This window comes from Orycteropus afer, unplaced genomic scaffold (assembly GCF_000298275.1).
Source record: "Orycteropus afer afer isolate SDZICR_OR568_19922 unplaced genomic scaffold, OryAfe1.0 scaffold00086, whole genome shotgun sequence".
Lineage (NCBI taxonomy): Eukaryota > Metazoa > Chordata > Mammalia > Tubulidentata > Orycteropodidae > Orycteropus > Orycteropus afer.
Window position 1 is genome coordinate 6,265,077 of NW_006921673.1, and position 26,981 is coordinate 6,292,057.

At 36.2% G+C, this 26,981-nt stretch overlaps 1 protein-coding gene across 1 annotated transcript in view; it reads right to left on the reverse strand.

Annotated features, from left to right (window-relative positions):
* Nucleotides 1-884: 884 nt before the first annotated feature.
* Nucleotides 885-26,981, reverse strand: part of CSNK1G3 (casein kinase 1 gamma 3) — a 157,676-nt gene continuing 131,579 nt past the window's right edge. The window contains exons 10-12 of the mRNA XM_007942225.1: nucleotides 25,762-25,857; nucleotides 1,440-1,546; nucleotides 885-912 (exon numbers count right to left, since the gene is read on the reverse strand). Of these exons, the coding sequence (XP_007940416.1) occupies nucleotides 885-912; nucleotides 1,440-1,546; nucleotides 25,762-25,857 (231 nt within the window). The remainder of the gene's footprint in view (nucleotides 913-1,439; nucleotides 1,547-25,761; nucleotides 25,858-26,981) is intronic.

Consider the following 26,981-nt stretch of genomic DNA (forward strand, 5'->3'; position numbering starts at 1 on the left):
CCATTTCTCTTTAAAAGAAGTACTCATGAAAGTTTCCACATTTTATATCTGGTAAATGAACATTACTTTAGAAATTATATAAGGTGCATTTTGAATGACTAAAATATTTCAAACCTTTACTCTAATCTAAGCAACTTATTTAAAAACCATAAAACCAAACCCACTGCCATCAAGTCGATTCTGACCCACAGAGACTCCCACTGGGTTTCTGAGGTGGTAAATCTATACAGAAGTAGACTGCCTAGTCTTGCTAAGCAACTTATTTAAGCCTGACTCAAAATTGTCCTGAAACTAAGAGAAGCACTTTAAACACAGAAAATCATTTAAATTCAATATTATTTCTACTGATAGGAATATTTTTTATAGTAATCGCAATTAGCAGGAACTATTTAGATGAAAATTTGTTGTAACACTATCTTACTATAATTTATCATAAATTTTTACAATATAGACTGTGTACTCAGTGGCAATGATAATCAGTTAGTAAAGGGGGAGGGGGCATGGGGTGCAGGCTACAATGTGTATTCAAACAGGCAAAAAGAAAACTTAACTCCAAAACCTATGTTTTCTATTTGGAACAGCAAATAAAGCTTCTGTGTTACACAACAAATGCACAAGCACAAGCAGGGTTGGTGTACCATCTACTCAATTAAAAAGTACTCTGAAATCTATGTCACTTGAAGCAAAAAAGTTGCAGCAGGCAAAAGAGCTCCTCAAACAATTATTTCTTGTTGTTCAGAGCTGATGTTAATAACATTAAATATTTTTGAATAAATCAATTGTAATTACTATGTTGAGAGGTTTGTTTTTTTCAATGTAAAATTATTCGAAATCTTTGAAATTATAATCAATGGAGCTATTTCTGCCTGCCTACACTTGAGAACTCACCACATGTTCAACACTTTCTGGCAGCTAAACACACACACAGAGAAAAAAAATACAAAGAAAAAAAAGAGAGAGAGAGAGATCATCAGAAAACAGCCCACATTGAAATGATCACATTGTTTTTCATGCTTAATTTTTCCAAGCAGCCTTATTATAATTTACATTCACACACACACAAAAAAAACTAATTTCAAACTAATAATAAAACATGCAGGATAATATAAAATTAATAGTTATTCTTATGCTTACAGAAAACAATGAACATTTATCGTATGGCAGTAACTTTCACGAATACGGTGGAAAATCAAAGGCTAAACATATGCTGTTAATTCTAAATAAGAATTTGAGCACAGGTTTTAAGTAGTAACTTTTTCATTACTGAACTATTACTGAAGTAGCACCATCTTAAATCTGTGATTAAAATAACAAAACACTGTTTTGCCTGCACTTTTTCTTTAAAAAAAAAATTCTCAAAGTAATTGTACATGACTGCAAATCTCACACATGCAGAGTTTAAGAAAACATGTTGTTAAGATGAACAAAACAATACCCACTTGGTTTCATCCATCACTTCTACTTCTGTAGGGGCTGTGATGGGTGCATTTGAACGTCCTGCGGTAGGGTCATCTGTGTTTAATTCCCCATTTGTAGAACTTACAACCTGGAAAAAAAAAAAAATTATATATACACATATATATGTGTATATGTGTATGTGTGTGTATATAATATATAGTCATGTGTTGCTTAACATTAACAGCACATTCTGTGAAATAGATGTTATGTGATTGGCATATTGTGTGAACATCATATTACTTACACGTAGTCCCCCATATCATGAATGAGTTCTATTCTTCAATGTGTCTTTAAGGTGAATTTTTATATATGCCAGAACAGTTAGGTGCAGTTCTTAATTAACATCAATTACTCAAATTTTTGTCTTAGTATACAGTATATACAGTGTACCTTTCTGTCCATAAAAAAAATAATCACACTTCCAGATACACTAAAACATCTTTAACAGAGCAATAATGATAATATTTTGATGCACATTGCCAAAATAAACTTAAAAAAATGTACTGCCTGTTTGTTATTAAGAACTATTGTATGTACCTTTAATTTTTAACATTATAGCAGTTGGGACCACTGACATATATATGCTGTTGGACATTGCCCAAATGAACACTTTATGGTACATGACTGTATATGCACTTAGTAGCAGGTTATATAATAATAAACATAATAAGGTTTAAAGTATATAAATTAGAAACTTTATATTAGGAACACAAAACAATTAGTATGCAGTTGTTCATAAGTGAATGTAATAACAGATTCAGCACTTTATTAATGACCAAGATCATCCAATATGAGCTTTTCTAATATCCCTTCCATCCTCACATTTCTGTCTTCAGTCTCCTTCCCTCTACTTTTTAAGACTAACTCTTACATTTGTGTCTCAGTCAGTTACTTCTGTGTACCCATCTCTTTTGGTACCTTCCTAAATCATTAATTATACTCTTCTGAAAAATTAAATATTTCTCCTTCTGATGAAATCTTCACTTCAACCTGTAACCACACTAATATCTCTATCTCATGTTGCCCATATAAATAAATGGCAATACCATTCATTTACCCAGTTGTTCAAGTCCCAAAACCAGTATTTATGACAATTCCACTCTTTGATTTAAACCCCACATCAGCAGGTCCTGTGAGTCCTCCATCCCATGTACATCCCAAATCTGATCAGTTCTCACCATCTCTTATCTTACTACTATGTAACTCCAGTCTAAGCCACCATTACCTCTTTTCTGAGTAAGAGCAAAAACCTACTAACTGGTTTCCTGCTTCCACTTCTTATCATAAGGTAGATATAAAGATGGAACGAGATCAATATATAAAGCATGATGTCTGGCATAGAACAAGAGTGCAGTAACTGATGACTGCCATTATTATTAGCAGCGTTATCCACGATCCTGGCTTTAACTATCACCTGTGTAAAGGACCCCCCGAGCCTAAGCACTCACCCTTATCTCTGGTTAGCTAGACATCTCCCTTTGATACTTCACACTCAGTATTCTCAAAATCAAATTTATCGTCCTCTTCTTAAATCTGTTACTTCTTCTTTTTCTATAAGGACCTACCATCTTCCAGACCTCCATGCTTAAATTCTAAGAATCCTATTTGATGCTTCCCCTACCCTATCTTTAATCCCTTTATTAAAAAAAAAAAAGTTAATGACACTAGAGTTGATAGCTCATTACCGTAAGCAGCATAACTGAAAATTAAAAACCCAGGTATTCTAAATTTCAGATATTTTCCAACAGCAGTAACTATAAGAAAACCAAACTCACTGCCATAGAGTCAATTCCGATTCAAAGTGACCCCCTCTTTGGGTTTCTGAGGCAGTTAATCTTTATGGAAGTAGACTGCCCCGTCTTCCTTCTCTGGAGTGGCTGGTAGGTCTGAACCACCAATCTTCTAGTTAGTCAAATGCCTTATGAACTATGCCACCAGAGCTCCTTATATGCACTGTAATTATATAAGCTGACTTACTTCAGTTCAGGCGCAGATTTTTTAAACCTGACTTTCAGAAACTTTGTCCCATTCTGCCTGACTGACCAGAACTAGGCCAGCAGGAAGTAATATCTTGCTTCATCTAATTTCTCCTGGGATTCCCAAATCTTCTGTCTTAAGGCCAATATCCTAGGTCAGAATACAATTGATACAATAACAGAGATAACAGACAGTGATACTGCTTTTATCCTACTTAACTCCAGTGGCATAAGAGTGTATCATGTCATTAAAACTATATTCATTATTGTGAATGTGATTAATGGCACTAAACTATACACTTGAAAGTGGTTTTTAAAATGGCAATTTTGCCCCAATTTTTTTTTTACTAAAAAAAAACTAGCAGTCTTTCACACAGAAACAATTAGTCCAAGGGGCTAGTGGACCATGGGAACCACAGCCTACATGACCCTGAGACCAAAAGAACTAGATGGTGCCAGGCTACCCGTCAACCACATGGAAAGGGATTAGTACAGGAGAGCTTGGGAAGGGTAGGAGAAAAATGTTGAACAAAAGTCAAAATTATAATAAAAAAGACCAGGCTTACTGGTCTGATAGAGACTGGAGAAACCCTGAGATTCTGGACCCTAGTCACCATTCAGGCCCAGAATTGAACTCACATCTGTGGCTTCTAGCCAAGCAAAACACAGGATATAAGGTGAACATTTACACCAGGTAGGTATACAGCCACTCCTCGGAAGGAAGATGGGACAATCTACTTCCGTAGTGATACTGCCTCGGAAACCCAAGGAGGGGTTGCTATGAGTCGGGTCCGACTCGACGGCACACAACAGCAGCAGGTATACTCCTCAGAACAATTAACCATGGGAAATCAGAATGGCAGTATTTGCACAGGGAGATAGCTCAGAAAGTAAGAAAAAAGGACACAGGAAAAAGGTAACCACAGGGTGGAGGTGGGAAGAAAGTTGTTATATTATGGGGATTGCCATCAACGTCATGAACCAAAATGTGTATGAACTGCTGTATAGAAAATATATTTCCTCTGTAAACTTTCACCCAAATCATAATTAAAAAAAAAAAAATAGTGGTCTTTTTGCAAAGGGATTTTACGAAGGAGAGACAAAGACATAATATTATAAATAATCTGTTTCATGGTATTTCTAGAAGCTTAACCAATCAATCAAATACATATACACACAGTTCTTATAAGCCAAGTTCTAAAAGAATGATTTAGGTGATACAATTAAACCTTGAAATAGAACATGAGTCTCTGAAATATTAATGTAAACAGGATGATTTCCTTAATGAAAATATATTTTAAAATAACAGATGATCTGAGGTTTGACATTCCAATAAATGAGATATTTTGCAAGTTTTATTTTTTTTTAATTGTTGTCATTATTCTTAAAGAAATTTTCTCTGACATATACAATTTGACAAGAAATTAGTACAGCTCTTATTTTAAGAGGTAGAAAAGAAGGCAACCATACTACAGTTTTACTATTAGTATTATTACTCTTTAAAAGGAAGGGGGAAAACAGCCCTCAGATAAGTACGAGAGATAAAAACAGATATCTGCAAAGTCTATTTCTATTAGAAGTCATTCTCAGAGTTTTGAATGTAAACAAAGATAATACATAGCTTTGTAGTGTTAAAGATTTAAAATCATCAATTAATATGCTTTCCAAATACAATGAATTAACACTAATTAATTGTACTATTATCTTCCTAACTTCTATTTGAGTTCTTGTAAGCATGCTTACCAAGTACAATGTAGAGGCTACACATAACAATATATTACTTAACTAGATCTTCATCTACCTAAGTAAGTATTATTGAAAATACTTAAAGATATTTTTATTTACATACTGAACTTTTTCTAAAATATATAAGAAAGAACACTAATTAATGAGATATAGTTAAAAGAATGATTTCCAAAGAGTATTATGGACCTTTGCTACACTACACATTTACTATATGAAACCAACTTCCTAACACACTCTAAAAATAAAAAGTTATACCTGATATTCTAGATACCAAATAATAACCCCAGACATAGTGACATTCTTACTGACTTGCAATAAAGATAAACTCAAACCGATTTTCCATTTAACTTTTACTTCAGAGTTAGTCACCAAAGAACATTCCAGTTTTTGGAGATGTTATTGTAAATATTATTGTAAGAGAATGTCAGCATACATTCATTATATTGATTTACTACAATAATAAATCCACTACTCATCTGTCAGTTTGTTGTACTTTGGTAGCTTGCTTTGAGGCTCGAGGTTATGCCACCAGTATTTCAAATATCAGCAGGCTCACCCATGATAGACATATTTCAAAAGAGCTTCCAGATTAAGACAGACTTGGAAGAAGGAAGGGGCCATCCACTTCTCAAAGAAATGACCAGTGAAAACCTTATGAACAGCAGTGAAACACTGTTTGATATAGTACTGGAAAACTGTATGAACATCTCTGAAACACTGTCCGATATACTGTTGGAAGATAAGCCCCTCAGGCTAGAAGGCACTCAAAATACAACTGGGAAAGTGGTGCCTCCTCAGAGTAGAGCCGACCTTAATGATGTGGATGGCATAAAGCTTTCAGGATTTCCACTTGCTGATGTGGATGAATCAAAATGGGAAGAAACAGCTGCGAACAACCATTAAAAATGGGAACATGGAATGTACAAAGTATGAATCTAGGAAAACTGGAAGCTGTCAAAAATGAAATAGAATGCATAAAGATCGATATCCTAGGTATTCCAAAACCTAAACCAAACTCACTGCCATTGAGTCAATTCTGACTCTCAGCGACCACTCCTTGGGTTTCCAAGGCAGTATCTCTATGGAAGCAGATTGCTCAGTCTTCCTTCTGAGGAGGGGCTGGTGGGTTTGAACCACCAATCATCTGGTTAGCAGTCAAATGCCTTATGCAATATGCCACCAGAGCTCCCCATACTAGTCATTAGTGACCTAAAATGGACTGGTTTTGGCCATTTTAAATCAGACAACCATATGACCTACTACACTAAGAATAACAAATTGAAGAGGAATGGCATGGCCTTCATCATCACGAAGAATGCTTCAAGATGTATCCTGAAGTACAATCCTGTCAGTGATAGGATAATATCCTACAGGGAGATACCTACAGGTAGATGCCTACAATGCAGACCAGTTAATATTACTATTATTCAAATTTACACACCAACTACCAAAGCCAAAGATAAGGAAATTGAAGGATTTTATCAACGTCTGCAGTCTGAAATTGACCACACATGCAATCAGTATGTGTAGATTATTACTGGTGATTAGAATGCAAAAGTTGGAAACAAAGAATAATCATGAGCAGTTGGAAAATATGACCTTGGTAAGAGAAATAATGCTGGAGATTGCATAACAGAATTTTGCAATTGACTTATTCATTGCAAATACCTTTTTTCAGCAACATAAATGGTGGCTAAACATGTGGACTTCACCAGATGGAGTATACAGGAATCAGATCAACTACATCTGTGGAAAAATGCAATGGAGAAACTCCTATTTTCAGCCAAAATAAGGCCAGGAGGTAACTGTGGAACAGATCATCAACTGCTCATATGTACGTTCACGTTGAAGCTGAAGACAATTAAAAGAAGTCCACAGAGCCAAACATGACTCTGATTATACCCCTCCTGAATTTAGGGACCATCAAAACACAGACTGGATGTGTTGTACACTAATGACCAAAAACCAGAGGAACTGGGGAATGACATCAAGAACATCATCCATGAAGAAAGCAAAAGGTCATTAAAAAGACAGGAATAGAAGAAAAGACCAAAATGGATGTCAGGAGAGACTCTGAACTTGCCCTTGAATGGAGAGCAGCTAGAGCAAATGGAAGAAATGACAAAATGACAAGATAAAAGAACTGAACAAAAGATTTCAAAGAGCAGCTTGAGCAGACAAAGCCAATTGCTATCACGAAATGTGCAAAGACCTGGAGTTAGAAAACCAAAAGGGAAGAACATGCTCAGCATCTCTCAAGCTAAAAGAACTGAAGAGAAAATTCAAGCCTCAAGTTGCAATATTAAAAGATTCTAAGGGCAAATACTGAATGATGCAGGAAACATCAAAAGATGGAAGGAACACACAGTCACTGTACCAAAAAGAATTGGTCGATGTTCATTCATTTCAGGAGGTAGCATATGATCAAGAACCAATGGTAGTGAAAGAAGTTGAAGCTGCACTGAAGGAATTGGCAAAGAACAAGGCTCCAGGAATTGATGGAATACCCACTGAAATGTTTCAACAAATGGATGCAGTGCTGGAGGCACTCACTTGTCTATGCCAAAAAACCTGGAAGACAGCTACCTGGCCAACTGAGTGGAAGAGATCTATATCTGTACCCTTTCCAAACAAAGGTGATCTCACAGAATGTAGAAATTATTAAACAGTATCACTGTTATCACACACAAGTAAAATCTTGCTGAAGATAATTCCAAAATGGTTGCAGAAGTACAATGACAGAGAACTTCCAGAGATGCAAGCTGGATTCAGAAGAAGACATGGAACAAGAGGTATCACTGCTCATGTCAAATGGATCTTGGCTGAAAGCAAAGAACACCAAAAAGATGTTTATTTGTGTTTTATTGACTACGCAAAAGCATTAGGCTGTGTGGATCATAACAAATTATGGATGACATTGAGAAGAATGGGAATTCCAGAACACTTGCTTGTGCTTATCAGGAACCTGTGTATAGACCAGGAGGCTGTCATTTGAACAGAACAAGGGGATACTCCATGCTTTAAAATCAGGAAGGGAGTGTGTAAGGGTTGTATCCTTTCACCATACTTATTCAATCTGTATGCTGAACAAATATTCTGAGATGTTGGACTATATGAAGAAGAACGTGGCATTAGGACTGGAGGAAGACTCATTAACAATCTATGTTATGCAGATGACACAACTTTGCTTGCTGAAAGTGGGGATGACTTGAAGCACTTACTGATGAAGATTAGAAACCTCAGTCTGCAGTACAGATTACATTTCAACATAAAGAAAATGAAAATCCTTACAATTGGCTCAGTAAGCAGCATCACCATAAATGGAGAAAAGATGGAAGTTTTCAAAGATTTCATATTACTTGGTTCCACAATCAACACCAATGGAAGCACAGTCAAGACACATCAGACGATATATTGCACTGGGTAAATCTGCTGCAAAAGACCTCTTTCAAGTGCTGAAGAGAAAAGATGTCTCTTTGAAGACTAAAGTGAACCTAACCCAAGCCATGGTATTTTCAATTGCCTCATATGCATGTGAGAGGTGGACAATGAAAAAGGAAGACGAAAGAAGAGTTGATGCTTTTGAGTTATGGTGTTGGCAAAGAATAGTGGAAATACTATGGACTACCAGAAAAACAAACAAATCTATCCAGGAAGAAGTACAGCCAAAACATTCCTTAGAAACGAGAATGACTAGACCTCATATCTCACCTACTTTGGTCATGTTGTCAGAAGGGACCATTCCCTGGAGAAGGATATCACGCTTGGTAAAGCAGAAGGTCAACGAAAAGGGGAAGGCCCTCAAGAAGATGGATTGACACAGTGGCTGCAACGATGATGGGCTCAGGTATAGCAAGGACTGAGGCTGGTACAGGACCAGGCAGTGTTTCGTTCTGTTGTACACGGGGTCACTATGAGCTACAGACAACTCGACAGCACCTAACAACAACAATAATGATAAGTGGATGTGAGTATCCTAAACTCAAACAAATAAGTCTTGTAATTATTTATGTAATAAAGGCATGTAATTACGCTCCGTTCACAGCCTTTCTTTTGCCTATTTCAATACTCCAGAAGACTATAAACAGAAAGGTGTGACTATAATAATCATTCAATATTGTTCCTTGTTAGTAGCTGTATATTTTCAAAGATTTGATAGAGAATATTGAAACTAGTTATTAGTTTTTAAAGTAATTACCGTAATTGAGAAATGACTGAGATATGGCATCTATTATTCCTCTTACTGTCTCAATATAAATTTGTCCAATTCTTTTTCCATTAGCATCACCTATATTTTCTGATGTCATATTGGCTAAAATGTAAGACTGTTTATTATGACAACTAATATCACTCTTTCACTTCTATCAGCCACGTTTATTATTATTATTGTTAGGAGCCATTGAATCAGTTTTGACACACAGTGATCTAAGAAACATCAAACATTCCCATGCCATCCTCACAATCACTGCTATGCTAAAGCTCACTGCTGCAGCACAGTGTCAATCTATCTCTTTAAGGTTCTTCCTCTTTTTCTCTGACCATCTACTCTAACAAACATGATGACTGGTCTCTCCTGATAACATGCCCAAAGTATAAGAGGTGACTGGTGGAACCCCCGAGACTATGGCCCCAGGTTACCCTTTGGGCCTAGAAATGGACTCATTTACATGGATTGGCTCTCAGCCCAAAAGTAGAATATGTCGACCTACATACAGAACACCTACCACAGGTTGATGTATCCCCTACTCTAGTGAGATGCACCCCTTGGATCAATGAGCCATGAGACACCAGAGGGGTAGTGCTCACATAGAGGGAAAATTGGACAGACAGGAATGTATGAATGAGAAGGGCACAGGAGGGTTTGGTCACAGGGGGAAGAGGGGAAGAAGTTTTTCCCAGTTGGGGACAGTAATCGGTGCTGTGAAATCAGATGTGTATTAACTGTCGAATGTAAAACAAGTTTGCAATGTAAATTTGGACCCAAGGTACAATAAATACTTCTTAAAAATAAAAAATAATAATAATAAACAAAGTGTAAGAGGTGAACTCCTGCCATCCTCACTTCTAAGGAGCATTTCGACTGTGCTTCCTCAAAGACAGATCTGTTCCTTTTTCTACCAGGCTCTGGTACATTCAATATCCTTTGCCAATCCCACAGTTCAAATACATCATTTTTTTTTTGCTGTCTTCCTTATTCACTGTCCAGCTTTCACATGCATATGAGGCTATTGAAAAGACCATGGCTTGGGTCAGGCGCACCTTAGTCTTCAAAGTGACATGCCCAGGACCACAAAATCTCTGTACTGCTTGAGTACAACTCTGACAGTTTTTCCCAAAGTTTTCCAAGTTGTATTATTCCATACATTTGAACCAAAGGCTGTCCACTTAGAAGAGATTTCCAGATAATCAGGAAGTATACAAAACCATGTACAACTGTTTTTCAGTAGTGCCTTCTTCCATCTGTTTTTATATGGTTGCTCTTTTTTAAATATGATCTCTCAGTTTTTATATGGTGGGTTTTTCTGTTAGTAATAGGCTCAATGGAGTTGTGCTACAGTGAAAGGCACAGACTCAGTGAAATTAAGAGATTTCCAGTACCTGCTACCTTTAGTGTATTTTAAAACCTAATTTTAGAGATCTTAATTTGGCATGCTGCTGTTGTTTTCAGGTGCTGTCAAGTGGGTTTCAATTAACAGCAGCCCTATGTACAACAGAACGAAATACTGCACAGTCCTGCACCATCCTCCCAATCATTGCCATGCTTGTGCCCATACTCGCAATTGTGCTGATCCATGTCATGTGAGGCTCTTTCCCTTTTTCAGTGACTCTCTATTTACCAAATCTGATATCCTTCTCCAGGGACTGGTCCCTTCTGACATGAGCAAAGTATGAGAGATGAAGTAGGAACATCAAAAAGGATAATAATCAAATCACTCCATTTCCCCCCCTGCTGTCACAACCCTGCTGTCTTTCTGTCTTTCAAATTCTTTCATTTCTCTTCATCTCCATTATCCATTATTCTTCCTCAAGTATAAACTTTTGGTAGCTGCACTCCTGCCTTAGATGTGTCTCTTCAATCTAGTTTCCAGAAAAACTAATCTTAAGAAAACACTAATCAAGTTAGTCCTATAATTATCTTTATGGCTACCCACTATTCTCAGAATAAAATCCAAATTTAACAAGACCTAGTAGGCCCTTCATGATTTGCCTCCTGTCTCTCAATCTCATCTCTCAACACAAACTCGCTTGACTAAATTGCATTCCATTTCTCAGTATGCCAGTTTCTCCTCTAGAACCTTAGGCATGTTTTTTTTTTTTTTTTCTTCTGCCAGATACACTCCATTCTTGACCCATTCCACCTCAACTGATGAACTCCTACTGATTCTTTAGGTTCAGTTTAGATTATCACATTTTTTTCAGGAAATCTTGTCCACTAAATCCACATTAGGTGCTTTTCCTATATATTTCCATAGGATCTTGTACTTTTTCCAGTTACCATATTACCTGTGTTTATTATCTTCCCCCATTGACTGAAAGCTCCATGGACACAATTACTACACTTCTGTTACTCCTTCTTTTATTCAAAGAACCTAGCACAGTGCTTGGTACACAGCAGACATTCATAAATATTTCCTGAATGAGCAAAAACACAATTTGGTTGGTCTAAGTCTCTCGGCCATATTATCAATGATTCTTGGAGAAAGGGAGCATAGCACATTTGACTCCCCTGGGAGCTTTTCCAAAATACAAACAAGCCAAGAGTGCATTCAAAATAAAGTTTTTAAATATGTGAATATTATTCTTAATTCTTGTGGTAGTTAAGGTTATGTGTCAACTTGGCTGGGCTTGGTTTTAAGTGGCTAGGCAAGTGGATGTAAATTATTCCCCTTGAGGAGACTGGTAATCAACTCCATGGTGGAATCTACTGTGAACAGCTGAGTATCTGCCTTAGGGATGGGTCTACTTCCAGTATGTAAGGAGACACTTTGAGAGAGGTCTTGAGCTTCTTAGCACTTGTATCCTGCTTTTGGCCAAGTCATCAGTGAGTGGTCTGTCTTGTTGTCTGCTGATCACAGGACTATTTCTGGACTTGAACTAATGGCCTGCTTTGTTGCTTCATAATCTTGGGACTTGGCCGTTTACTTGTAGACCTTGGGTTTGTCAGTCTCAGTAGTCAGCAGCTGCCTGAGTTAAGAGATACCTCTAGCTCCAGTGGGCTGGGAGCAAGCGGAAGAGCTGAAGCTCAAGGTCAAGGAGCCTTCACCCAGCGCCTAGAGCTGCCACTCTGTATTCACACTTCTAGCCTCCTAAACTGTAAGAGATCATCTCCCTGCTTGTTTAAAGTCATCCACTTGTCGTATTTTCTATTAGTGCAGCACTAGAGAACCCAAAACAGTTCTTAAGTGAGAAAAATTTATCAAATGTATATTTATACCCTTATGATTGGTGAATTAATTTGATTTTATTAAAGATATACAAAGAAGTAAGAAAAATTTCATTGGTAATGCATTCTTTTGGTTAGTCCACTTCCCAGAGAATAAAAACTAATCAAGTTTCTTAATCTGCAAACATACTAGATTCTACTTGTCAAACCAATCCTAAGCACCAAACTCTGTATTAAACACTTTTGTATTATATTAAATTGTTACAACAAAACCTTGAGGCAGAAACATTATCAGTATCGCTACTTTACTGACAAATAAACTGAGACAAAGAATTTGAACTCAATCCAACTCCATATGCTCTTAACAACAATATCATCAACTTGGTATTCTGTATGTCCGTCTGTAATAACTATACAATAATTTTAGAAAGATTACTATCAGGGAGTTCAAATGTAGATTATCTGCTATCTAGTTCTTTTTAAAATCACACATGAAATAATGAATCTCTGAGGATCTTTCTGTAGATCAAAATGGCAAGAAGTTTCACCTTCCCTATCAACTCTAAATAGCCTAAATTGCTGTCCGGTGCAATTATCAGTTCCAGGTAAAAGAGGACAGTGATAGACAAATGATGAATGTCATAGACCAGAATGACTCATTTAGATAATTTCTGATTCTGGTTCCAAAAATCTTAAACCTGTGTCACATTTTATTACCAGATAGCTACCTACTTATTATGGAAATATAAGGGAAGGTATTTACCATACACTTCTTGATGATATCTTTTAGTGCTGTACTTTTTTGAGAATAACACATGCATTATCTGTTCTTCCAACAACACCCTCCCCCCAAGGAATTTCTGAATGCACTCTATAGTAAAAAAATTTAGCATAGAATGCTTATGAAAACACCTTGGGGGAAGGTACAATCGGCAAAAATGTATAAAGTGTGCACTGTCTGTGTTGAAATATAGTGTTTCTTGAGAATATTAATTTTTAATTGCATTGCATCTCCTGCAAAGTCAATACTGGAAACTTTGTCCAACAAATTGTTTAATGATCTTTGCACAATAACCTCAAGGACAAACTCTTAATACTTTTATATTAGTAAGAAGTTTCTTCCTCTTTTTATCAGAAGATGAGAATAATAGAATGTATTGTTTTCCTTTTTGCCTATATTCAGAATCAAATGTAGTATTCAATTATAATAACCATATTAATCTAGATTTTAAGCTCTTTTCTTTCTCCCTCCTCCTATTATTGGTTTTTAATAAAAACTGTATTACACTAATAATACAGGTATCATAGCTTTTCCAATAATTCTGAAAGTAGGTAGGATGTTGTTGTTGTCAGGAGCTACTGAGTCACTTCCAACTCATAGTGACCCTTATGTATAACGGAATGAAACACTGACTGCTTCTGCACCATCCTCACAATCCTTGCTACGCTTCAGCAGATCATTGCAGGCACTGTGTCAATGCATCTCATTCAGAGTCTTCTCCTTTTTCACTCCCTCTACTTTACTAAGCATGATAGCCTTCTCCGGGGATGGATCCCTTCTGATATTATGACCAAAGTAGGTGAAATGAAGTCTGGCCGTTCTCCCTTCTGAGGAGCATTCTGGCTCCACCACTTTCAGGAGCTCTGGTAGCATAGTGCCTAAGGCACTTGACTGCTAATCAGAAGGCTGGCAGTTCAAACCCACCAGTCACTCCTCGGAAGGAAGATGGAGCAATCTACTTCTACGGAACTAGTGAAGTAGTGATACTGCCTCAGAAACCCAAGGAGGGGTCGCTATGAGTCCGGTATGACTTGACGGCACATAACAACAACAACTTCCAGGACAGATTTATTTGTTCTTCTGGCAGTCTGTGGTTTTTCCAGTATTCTTTGGCAACACCACAATTCAAAGGCATCATCTCTTCCTCAGTCTTCCTTATTCATTGTCCAGCTTTCACATGCAAATGAGGTGACTGAGAATGCTATGGCTTGAGTTGGGTACACCACAGTCTTCAAAGTCACATCTTTGCTCCTGAACACTTGAAAGAGGGTTTGTGCAATTTTGCCCAGTGTAGTAATACAACCTCTGAGTCCTTGATTGATGCTTTCATGCATGTTGACTGTGGATACAAATAAAAGGAAATCGCTGATAACTTCAATCTTTTTTTCTATTTATCATGATGTTGTTTGCTGATAGACTTGTGAGGATTTTTATTTTCCTTTGGTTGCAGTATAATCCATACTTAACGCTGTAGTCTTTGATCTTTATCAGTAAGTGCTCCAAGTCTTCTTCACTTTCAGCAAGCAATGTTCATCTGCACACTGCATGTTGTAATGAGTCTTCCTTCAATCCTAATGCTGCATTCTTCTTCATATAGTTCAAATTCTCAGATTATTGCTCAGCATACAGAATGAACAAGTATGGTGAAAGGATACAACACTGACATACACCCTTCCTAATTTTAAACCATGCAGTATCCCCTTGTTCTGATCAAATGAAAGCCACCTGGTCTATGTACAGGTTTGTCATGAGCACAGTTAAGTATTCTGGAATTCCTTTTCTTTGTAATGTTATCCTTAATTTGTTATGATCCACACAGCTGAATTCCTTTGCGCAGTCAATAAAATACAAGTAAGCATCATTTTGGTATTCTGTGATTTTACCCACAATCCATTTGACATACACAATGATATCTCTCAAGAGACACACCCTCTTCTGAATCCAGCTTGCATTTCTGGAACTTCATTGTCAAAATACTGCTGCAACCATTTTTGAGTTATCTTCAGCAAAATTTTACTTGCATGTGGTATTAATGATATTGTGTGATAATTTCCACATTCTGTTGGATCACCTTTCTTTGGAATGGGCATAAATATGAATCTCTTCTAGTCAGCTGGCCGGCTAGCTATTTTTCAAATTTTCTTGGCATAAACAAGTAAGCATTTCCAATGCTGTATCCATTTGTTGAAACATTTCAATAGGTATTCCATCAATTTCTGTTGCCTTGTTTTTCACCAATTCCTTGAGTGTAGCTTGGACTTCATCCTTCAATACCATTAGTTCTTGATCATATGCTACCTCCTGAAATGCTCGAATGTCTACAAACTCTTTCTGAAATACAGTGACTCTGTATTCCTTCCATCTTTTTTTTTTTTTTTAAATACTTTTGGCATTCTTCAATATTTTGTCAATGAATTCTTCTATACCACAATTTAAGCCTTTTATCTTCAGTTTTTTCAGTTTGAGAAAAGCCAAGTGTGTTCTTCCCTTTTGGTTATCTAACTCCATGTCTTAGCAAATTTTATTACAATATTCTACTTAGTCTTCTCAAGCTGCCTTTTGAAATTTTCTGTTCAGCTTTTAATTATTTCTTCCATTAGCTTTAGCTATGCTATATTCAAGAGTAAGTATGAGAGTCTCTTTTGACTAATTTGTTCTTTTCCTTCTTTCCTGTCTTTTTCATGACCTTTTGCTTTCTTCATTTATGAAGTTCTTGATGTTATCCCTACAACTCATCTGGTCTTTGGTCACTGGTATTGAATGCATCAAATCTATTCTTCAGATGGTATCTAAATTCAGATGGGATGTAATCAAGGTTGTATTTTGGCTTTTGTGGATTTCTTTTTTAATTTTCTTCACTTTCAACTTGAAATTGCGTATGAGCAATTGACAATCTGTTCCACAGTTGGCTCCTGGCCTTGTTTTGATTGACGATACTAAGCTTCTCCATCACCTATTTCCATAGAGGTAGTCAACTTATTCCTCTGTATGCCATATGCCCAGTCTACATGTAGCCACCGTTTATGTTGTTGAAAAAAGGTACTTGCAATGAATAAGTCATTGATCTTGCAAAATTATACCTTGTGATCTCTGGCATCGTTTTTATCACGAAGGCCTTATTTTCCAACTACCAATGCTTATTCTTTGTTTCCAACTTTCACATTCTAATCACCAATAATTATCAGTACATCCTGATTGCATGTTTGGTCAATTTCAGACTGCAGAAGCTGGTAAAATGTCCAATTTCTTCAGCTTTGTCTTTAGGGGTTGGTGCATAAATTTGAATAATAGTACTATTAACTGGTCTTCTTTGTTGACGTATGGATATTATCCTATCATTAACAGCACTGTACTTCAGGATTGACCTTAAAATGTTCTTTTTGACAATGGATGTGATGCCATTCCTTTTTAATGTGTCATTCCCAGCATAGTAGACCATATGACTGATTCAAAATGGCCCAAATCAGTCCATTTCAGCTCACTAATGCCTAGGGTATCAATCTTTATGCATTCCATTTCACTTTTGACAACCTTAAGTTTTCCAAGTCTCACACTTCACATATTCCATGTTCTGATTATTAACGAATGTTTGTAGTTCTTTCTTCCCATTTTGAGTCATGCCCCATCAGCAAATGAAGATACTCAAAGCTTTACTCTATCAAGGCCATTAAGGTCTACTCTACTTTGAGGAGGTACCTCTTCTTCCCTAGTCATATTCTGAGTGTCTTTCAACCTAAGGGGTTCATCTTCCAGCTCAATATTAATGTTTCACTGCTATTCATTAAGTTTTCCAGTAATATATCAGACAATGTTTCACTGCTATTAATAAGGTTTTCACTGGCCAATTTTTCCAGAAGTGAAACTACCACAATCCAACAAACTGATGGACAAGTGGTCAAGATGAGATATAAATTTTAAATGAATTCAATCCTTATTTTGGAGTGGGACAAGATTCAGGCATGATCTCAATTATTAAGCTGTTGGTAAATTTCTTGTAACAGTCAAACTTGTATAATGTCCATCACATTGGACAGCGAATGCTATAAAATACAAATCAGTGAAGTCAATGAAAGGAGTGCAATTTTTTGTTTTTCCTCTGCATTACTAAAAAGTATACTAAGCAAAATTTATCACTTATTTAATTTTAGAATGAGAGCAGATTTACTCTCAATAGGCATAATGTTTTAGAGAGAAAGGAGAAAAGTTCAAATATTTATTTGAAAATATGTGGTAAAAAAAAAAAAATATATGAAATATTAGGGCAATGAGCCAATAATCAAACTCATTCATCCTTTGGTAGTCCAAAGGGATCTTATGTGCCACCTTTGAAAATCACCTAAGAATAAGAGCCTAAGAATTAAAGCTGTGGTAATAGTACAGAAGTGGAAGAAAAAAAAAAATTATTTTGGTGGTTTGGCTGAAAGTATACAGAGCAAATGACTGTTCCATTCAACAACTTATACACATTTAGTTTTGTGACAATAGTTGCAATCCCTGAAAGCAACTGCACTTCTCCCACTTTCTCCCTGGGTTCCCTGTTCCATTTGTCCTTCTTTTATGTCTCATCCTGTCTTCTGAGCCTAGTTTTTAGGCAAATACTGCCCTTTTGGTCTCCTATAGCTGACTGCACATTCCTTCAAGTATTATTGAACATTTTATAAGCATGTCTATTGTTTGGCTGAAAGGTGATCCCAGAGCTGGGTTCAGTTCCAGTTTTGAAGCGTGTCTAAGAGTCATAGTCTCAGCTGTTCCACTAGTCTTGACCAGACCAGTAAACCTGGTCTTTTGTAAAATTTTAAATTTTGTTCTATATTTTTCTCCTACTCTGTCCAGGACACTCTATTATGATCTCGATCAGAATAGTCTGTAGTGGTAGCCAGGCACCATCTAATTCTTCTGGCCTCAGACTAGTGGAGGCTATTATTCGCACAGTTCATTTGTCCTTTGGACTGTTTCCTTGAGTCTTTGATTTTTTTTTTTCATTTTTCTTACTTCTAGATTGGGAAAGACAAATCTCAACATCTCAGATGACTGCTCAAAAGCTTTAAGGCCCCAGGCACTACTCACCATAGTAGGATGAACTGTACTGTCTCTGTGAATTGTTGTTAGGTGCCATCGAATCAGTTTTGACTCATAGTGACCCTATGTATCACAGAACAAAACAACGGCTGGTCCTGCACCATCCTCACAATCCTTTCTATGTTTGAGCCCATTGTTGTCAGCCATTGTGTCAATCCATCTCATTGAGGATTTTCCCATTTTGCTGATCCTCTACTTTACCAAGTATAATATCCTTTTCCAAGGATTGGTTCTTCTTTGTGGACTGTTGTTGTTATGTGCCGTCGAGTCAGACCCGACTCACAGTGACCCCTCCTTGGGTTTCCGAGGCAATATCACTACAGAAGTAGATTGCCCAACCTTCCTTCTGAGGAGTGGCTGCTGGGTTTGAAGGCGGGCGGTTCGACATTTTCACAATGTCAAGTGTTCCTATCCATGAGCATGGTATGTTTTTCCATTTATATAGGTCTCCTTTGGTTTCTTGCAGTTATATTTTGTATTTTTCTCTCTCTGAGTCTTTTTATCTCTCGTTAGGTTTATTCCAGGTATTTCACCGTTTTGGTAGCTATTATAAATGGTACTGTTTTCTTGATTTCTTCTTCAGAGTTCTCTTTGTTAGTATAGGGGAATCTGACAGATTTTTGTATGCTAATTTTGTACCCTGCCAATTATGCTGAATCCTTCTATTAGTTCCAATAGCTTTCTTGTAGAGTCTCTGGGATTTTCTATGTATAGGATCATATCACTTGCAAATAGCATGAGTTTTACTTCTTTCTTACCAATTTGGATACTTTTTATTTCCCTTTCTTGTCTTATTGCTATGGCTAGGACTTCCAATACAATATTGAATAGCAACGGTTCTAAAGGGCATCCTTGTCAGGTTTCCATTCACAAGGGGCATGCTTTCAGTCTCCCTAAACTGTGAATACTGTTGCCTGTGAATTGAGGGATTTCCCTTCTAGCTATATTTTATTGAGGATTTTTATCAGGAATGAGTGTTGGATTTTACCATATGCCTTTAATTGCATTGATTGATATGATCCTATTGCTCTTTTTCTTTGTTTTATTTATGTGGTGTATTACATTGATTGTTTTATAATGCTGAAGCATCCATGCATACCTGACATGAATCTCACTTGATCATGATGCATTATTTTTTAGATGTGCTGGTGGGTTCTATTGGCTAGGATTTTGTTCAGAATTTTTGTGTCTATGTTCATGAGGGATATAGGTCTACAATTTCCTTTTTTGTTTGTCTGGTGTCTTTGGCTGGCTTTGGTATCAGGGTTCTGTTTGCTTCACAGAACGAATTCAGGGGTATTACATCCTTTCCATCCTCTAGAATAGTTTGAGGATGAGTGTCAACTCTTCTCTTAATGTTTAGTAGAATTCTCCAGCGGAGCCATCTGAGCTAGGATTTTTTTGGAGGGCGTTTTTTATGTCCTGTTCAACTTCTTCCTTTGTTAGGGGTCTGCTCAAATTTTCTAGCTCAGTCTCTCTTAGTTTAAAGTAAGTAGTGTGTTTCTAGAAATGTTCCACAGAATTCTGCTAGTTTTCAAATCTGTTAGTACAGTTCTGCACAGTATTCTGTTACTGTCCTTTGTATTTCAGTTGGTTCTGTTGATAGCTCCCATTTTAGTTTTTATTTGTATTGTTTGCATCTTCTCTTTTTCCTTTGTTAAATTTGTCAATGGTTTGTCAATTTTATTAATCCTTTCAAAGTATCAACTTCTAGCTTTGTTGATTCTTTCCATCTTTTTTTTTTTCTGTTCTAATTTTTATTATTTCCTTTGTTCTGATGACTGCAGGCTATTTTGCCAGCTCTTCTACTGTTTGTTAATTGTTGGGTTAATGTGTTGACTTTGGTTTCTTCTTCTTTTTTTATGTTTGTGTTTATTGCTATAAACTGACCTCTGAACAATGCTTTTGCTGTGTCCTAAAGGTTTTGCTATGTTGTGTTTTCATTCTCATTTGATTCTAAGAATTTTTTATTTCATTTTTATTTCTTATATTACCCAATACTTTTTAAGCACAGGGTGTTATTCATTTTCCAAGTCTTGTTTTTGTTTTTTTAATTGATCTTCCTGTTACTGGATTTTACTTTCATAGCACTGCGATCCAAAAAGATGCTGTACTATTTTGATGTTTTTAAATTTATTGAGGCTTGCTTTGTGGTGTACATATGATACAATCTATTCTGGAGAATGATCCATGTGTGCTGGAAAACAATGTGTACTGTTTTGGGGCAGAGAATTCTATATATGTCTTTGAGATCAAGCTGGTTGACTGTGTATTTTAGATATTCTGTATCTTTCTGGAGTGTTTTTCTGGTTGCTCTGTCCGTAATTGAAAGTGGTGTGTTGAAGTCTGTTACTATTATTGAAGTATTCTCACTTCCTCTTTTCAATTTTGTTAATAAAAGTTTATTTTCTTTATGTCGGGGCTCTTTCATTGGATGAGTAGGTATTTATTATGGTTATGTCTTCTTCTTGGCTTGACTCTTATATAAGACCATTATATCATTATATAATGCCCTTGTTTCTTATACTGCTTTTTGCCTCAAATTCTGTATTATCATAAATTAATACTGCCAATACTGCTTTTAAGGTTACCATTTGCTTGATATACTTTTCCCATCCTTTAATTTTTAGCTTATTTTTTCCTGTGTCTAAGGTAGCATAGTGCCTAAGGCACTTGACTGCTAACCAGAAAGCTGGCAGTTCAAACTCACCAGCCACTTCTTGGAAGGAAGGTTGGGCAATCTACTTCCATAGTGATACCACCTCGGAAACCCAAGGAGGGGTTGCTATGAGTCGGATCTGACTCGATGGCACATAACAACAACAACAACAAGATGTTTCTCTTGTAGGCAGCATACTGACAGGTCATATTTTCTTATCCATTCAGCCCCTTTCTGTGTCCTGATTGCTGTATTCAAGCTGAAAGAACTGAAGACATAATTCAAGCCGCAAGTTGCAATACTGAAAGATTCTATGGGCAAAAATACCAAACAATGCAGAAAGCATCAAAAGAAGATAGAACAAACACACAGTTACTGTAACAAAAGAACTGGTTGACATTCATCCACTTCAGGAGGTAGCATATGCTCAAGAACCAAAGGTATTGAATGAAAACGTCCAAGCTGCACTTAAGGAAGTGTCAAAAAACAAGGCTCCAAGAACTGATGGAATAATTATGATGTTTCAAAACACATTCAACACTGGAGGCACTCACTCATTTATGCCAAAAAATTTGGAGGACAGCTACCTGGCCAGCCAACTGCAAAAGGTTCATATTTGCACTCATTCCAAAGAAAGGTTAAAGGCAGACTTCATCTCTCATACTTTTGTCATGTTATAAGGAAGGAATTGTCCCTGGAGAGGGATATCATACCTGGTAAAGTAGAGAGTCAGAGAAAAAGGGAAAGACTTCAATGAGATGGATTGACACATCAGCTGCAACAACGGGCTCAAGAATACCAACAATTGTAAGGATTACACAGGATCAGGCCGTGTTACGTTGTGTTGCACATAGGGTCTTTATGAGTCAGAGACAATTTGACAACACCTAACAACAATGATGAATTTACTGCTGTTATTTCGTTGAAGGTTTTGTTTGTGGTGTTGATTTCTTTGTTCTGTATATTTTTCTGTGCTGAGTTTATTTTGATTAAGGATTTTTTTTTTAATTTCTTTCATACTGTTGGATTTTCTGTTTACTGAGTCTATGATTTTCTTCTTTATTTTGGTGAGCAGGTTTATTAATTTTCTTTGTGGTTAGTCTGTCATTTATTTTCACCTCCCTAGTGCCTAAAGCATTTGACTGCTAACCTACCAGCCACTCCTCCAAAGGAAGAAGAGCAATCTATTTCCATAGTGATACTGCCTCAGACACCCAAGGAGGGGTCTCTATGAGTTAGAACCAATTTGACAGCAGTGATTTTGTTTTTGTTTTCTTTTTTAAGTTTAAAACAGCCTATTCCTTCTAGTTATCATCTTGACTTCCTCTCCATTGGAAGTTTGGTACCTACACCAGTAATTCCCTCCTTTTGCTCTGCACTTGTTGTTTATAGGTTGACATCTCTGGTTTCCTATTTTGAGCCTTGGAGGTTTCTTTTATTTTTGATACTTCTTTACTTGGTTTGATTTCCAGGTGATTTTGGCATGTGTCTTAATCTCAGACAGTTATTAGCCATTGTTCATTCTCTGTTCAAAGGACCCCCTTTAGTATTTGCTATAAGGTTGGTCTGGTTTTTACCATATTTTCTTAATTTCTGTTCATCTGGAAGTGTTCTAATTTCCCCATAATATTTGAGGGATAATTCTTTTAGATATCTAATTCTCAGTTGGTAGTTTTTCTCTTTCAGGATTTTATGTATGTCATCCCATTATCTTAATGCCTTAATGATTTATGCCAGAATTCAGAGCTTTGTCTTACTAGCTCCCCTCTGCAGATAACATTTCATTTTTCCAGACCTGATCTCAGAAATTCTTCCTTGTCTTTGGTTTTAGAATGTTTCCTTATGATATACCTTGGATTGGTTTTGTTTTGTTTGTAGTCTAACCTATTTGTGTTTCGTTGAGCTTCTTGAATTGCTATCTTCTGATCTTTCATGATATTAGTGAAGTTTTCTGTCAACAAGTATATGACAATTTTCTCTGTGCTCTTAAAAAAAAAATCTTCCTGTTCTCTAACATCGATTGCATATAAGTTATCCCTCTTAATGTTGTCTAACATAATTTTTAGGCTTTGTTCAGTTTTCTTCATTCTTTTTTCCTGATTGTTCCTCTAACAGATAGGTATCAAAGGATTTGTCTTCCGTTTCACTGATTCTGTCTTCCATCAGTTCAACTCTACTTCTTTGTCCTTCCAATGAGTTATCTATTTATGAAATTTTGGTTTTAATCCTGTGGGTTTCTATCTGCTGTTTTGTACGATTTTTATTTATTTTGTAAATTTGCTCTTGTATTGTTTTCCTGAATTATTCCAGAATTTTCTCTCTTCTCCTTGATTCTGCCTATGATTTATTTGGTTTTGCCAGTGTTTTCTTTGATCTCTTTCTTAATCTGTTAAAAGGCCTACATACAATTCTTTTGAATTTCTTATCAGGTAGTTCCATTACCATGTATTCATCAGGAAGTTATTCTGGCTCTGTATTTTGGTCACTTGCTTCAGCCATATTGTCTTCTTTCTTTGTGTGAACTGAAGTTTTCTGTTGTCTCTGAGTCACATGGTGTTACTGTATTTACTCGTTTATTGTGTTGGTTTTTTTCACCCTGATTTTTAGTTTTATTTCATTTTGATATATCCAGTAGGACAACTTCTGCCTGGTACTCTTTTTGCTAGTTAGCAGCAATGGGGTTCTCACCACCTGTGTCTGGGTGGGTAAGGTAGCGGGTGGGTAGGGTAGCAGGTGGGAATGCAGTCACAGGTCTATTCATTAGTCATTTAGTGTAGCTGAGGTCAGGCTGAGCAGGTGTTAGCTGTTGTCCATTGTCAATCCAGTGATAAAGGAGTGGGTGATAGACTCACCCACTGAGTGGGGTGGCAGGTGTGGTGGGTGTGGCTGGCTAGTGGGGATGCAGTCTATCCCCCCTGCCAGATGGGACAGAAAATAAACAGCAGTGCAGTAGTAGGCAAAACGCACACCACTAACTAGAGGTAAAGGTTGCACTGTGCCAAATCTGCAGGAGGGCACATCATTGACCATGAAGGCAGCAGGCATGCAGCATATAATCTGGAAGACTGTGCAATCCATGGACTTGTGCATGTTGGTTGCTGGGTATGCTGCATAGTGGCATGTGTGCAGCACACAATCTATATAAATGTGCACTGCTGACCATGGGGGAAGGGTAGACATCTTTCCTAATAGTTTCTGAATTGTTGTAAATATCCCTGGACACTGTGAACACTGGTCAAATATTTGCAATAATATGCACAAACTCAGACACAATGAAATGTATATAGATAGATATGTTGTCCTTTTTCTATTATTCAAATTAAATACAATTTGCTCAATTAGCTTTTCCAATGATAAGAACTGAGGTCATTAAAAATTTTACAATTCAGTTTTTGAGTCCCTCACTCTAGGCTTTTACAGAACTAGTCAAATCCTTCTACGATGTATTATTGAAAATTCATTTTTATTATTGAATATAAAATTTTATAGAAGTATTTGGTAATACAATTTAAATTATTTCAAATTTAATTGTTGAGTAAAACAAGCACTTATATGATTATGATCATGAATTGCATTTATAATTCAAATAAAGAATAAAATCATCAAATTGACTAAATATATATACTAAAATAAAAAATAAAAGTTTGATGAAAATATATAATGGAAAAAATATTCAAGTGGAGATATATGGAGGGCAAAAAATCAAAATTTAAAGAACTGTTTTTAATTAAGATAGATTAAGTTAACATCATATCTCAATTACTTTAAAAAGGCATTTAGATTACCTTAGACATATATAAAGACATAAGAGATTTAGTAATCTCTTCCTATTTCTATAATATAAATAAAATAAAATATTAAAATATAGGGGGGATGAGAGGACAGAATATAGTTGTTGTTGTTGTTGTTATGTGCCGTCGAGTCAGACCCGATTCATAGCAACTCTAAATGTATAGAAAAGAGGGAAAAAAAAAAAAGAGATTGCTTTCAATTTGTTGTAAATATACACAAAATTTATCATGGGAGTGCTGAATACTTATCATTAAAATAATTTTCTCCATCTAATATTTTCTACAAGTACATATAAATAATAAAAATTAGGGTCATATTTATTTGACCAATTAATCGGAAAGCACACTCTGAGTACCTACCATCATATATTACTATTTTACTGAGAGGTCCTAACTCATTTAGAGGGAAGAACAGATGAAAATTAGGTGACTGACTGATAAAATCAATTGAGGATGAAGAAAGTTAGATGTGTATGTAACTGACTTGAGGTGTTAAAAAGGCAAAATCAATGTAAAGGAAAAGATATAAAAATGTTCTATTACTTCACATAAAACATCAAAAAAAGAGACTGCCCTTACTACTAGAAAATCAAGTTTAACATATTTCAAATAATATCATTTGCTTGTCTATCCTGCTGTAAGTATGGCATACTTAAATATTGTTGCATATACTTGTAAAAATGAATAAAGGTAAAATCTTAGTATCTCTTGTGGTCTTTTTAGACCATGTTAATTTTGTTTTTTGGTTAAATAACAAAGGAATAGGATTATGGATACATTTCAGCAACAAGCTTTTCATTAGGGTATGAAATCATGCCATGAGTTCCAAAAAAAGGGTTAGTTGTATAATTTGGGAAATAATCACTCATGCAAAAATCAGAAAATACCTGTACCGAGCCACCATGTCTGTCTGCTGCAAGGTGAGCTCTCAAATGGTGGGGATTTGCCTGCTGGGAGTCCCAAGCTGCCCTGTGGTCTGTCGACTGCCATTTATTTAATGCATATGGCATGCATGGAAGAAGAAAAACCCAATACGTTAAACATCTCATCCTTATGATATATTAAAACAAATGTATAAAAGGAAATTTCAAATATCCTTACTATTCTAAATCACAGATGTAGTTATCTTTGCATACTGATGTGGAGAGATTTTAGTAAAATCACTAGAACTATGTAATGACCAACAATAAAAAATAAAATAGAAATACAGAATTTTAGATGTGAAAGAACTTAGAGAGCAAGGCTCCGCCCTTTAACCCCATAAATGAAGCTAACAAAGAACCTGGGAGGTGCTCAAGAAAAGAGCTCCAAGTAAATGATGAGCACACTAAAACACTACCTACTCTGTTTTCTTACATTAAGGTCTCCATTGGTTTTCTGATGAGGATCTACTTTTAACAATATTAGAAAGATAGTCCTTAAATAGTTTACTTCGAAACTTAACAAAAAATTTCTTGCTTGCTTAGTATCCTATTTCTGATTGTAAGGATAATAAGAGAAAATAGAAAAGTTCTTTGAAAAGTGAGAAGTTCTAAACAATACTGTGAGGATACAACAAAACAAGCAAATTTTTGGGGAAAAAAAGCCAATCCTATATATGAATCCCTTTGATTCCTTTTTATCTGGTCAAATTAAAGGTCTGAATTATCAGTTGATAGATAGCATCATTCTTATTTTACTGATGAAGACATTGAGGCATTAAGACATTAAATACTTCCCTGAGGTCAGAGCTAGGAAGAAGTACAGCAGGGATCAAAACTCAAAGCCTGATGATCTTACTATACACTTGCTCCTTACCACAATTACATACTTTCTAAAGCCTTCACTGTTTTTTCTTTTTTTTTCCCCAAGCTAAATCTAGAAAATCTTGCCACAAAGTGTCAGGTAACAAGACCCTCAAAAAAAGGTATCTTTGTACATTTCAAAACCACTGGGCATAACCCATAGGTTTAAGTCAGAGGTGGTTTTAAAATGCTGGCCAAATGATCTCTTGCTTTAGTTACTTCTAAGTGCACAGTCAGCTATAATTTCCTCATAGACTTCTATGTTTCTCTGACATTTGTACAACTGCCTGGAGATTCAAGGCTCATCCTACTCTTAAGCACTG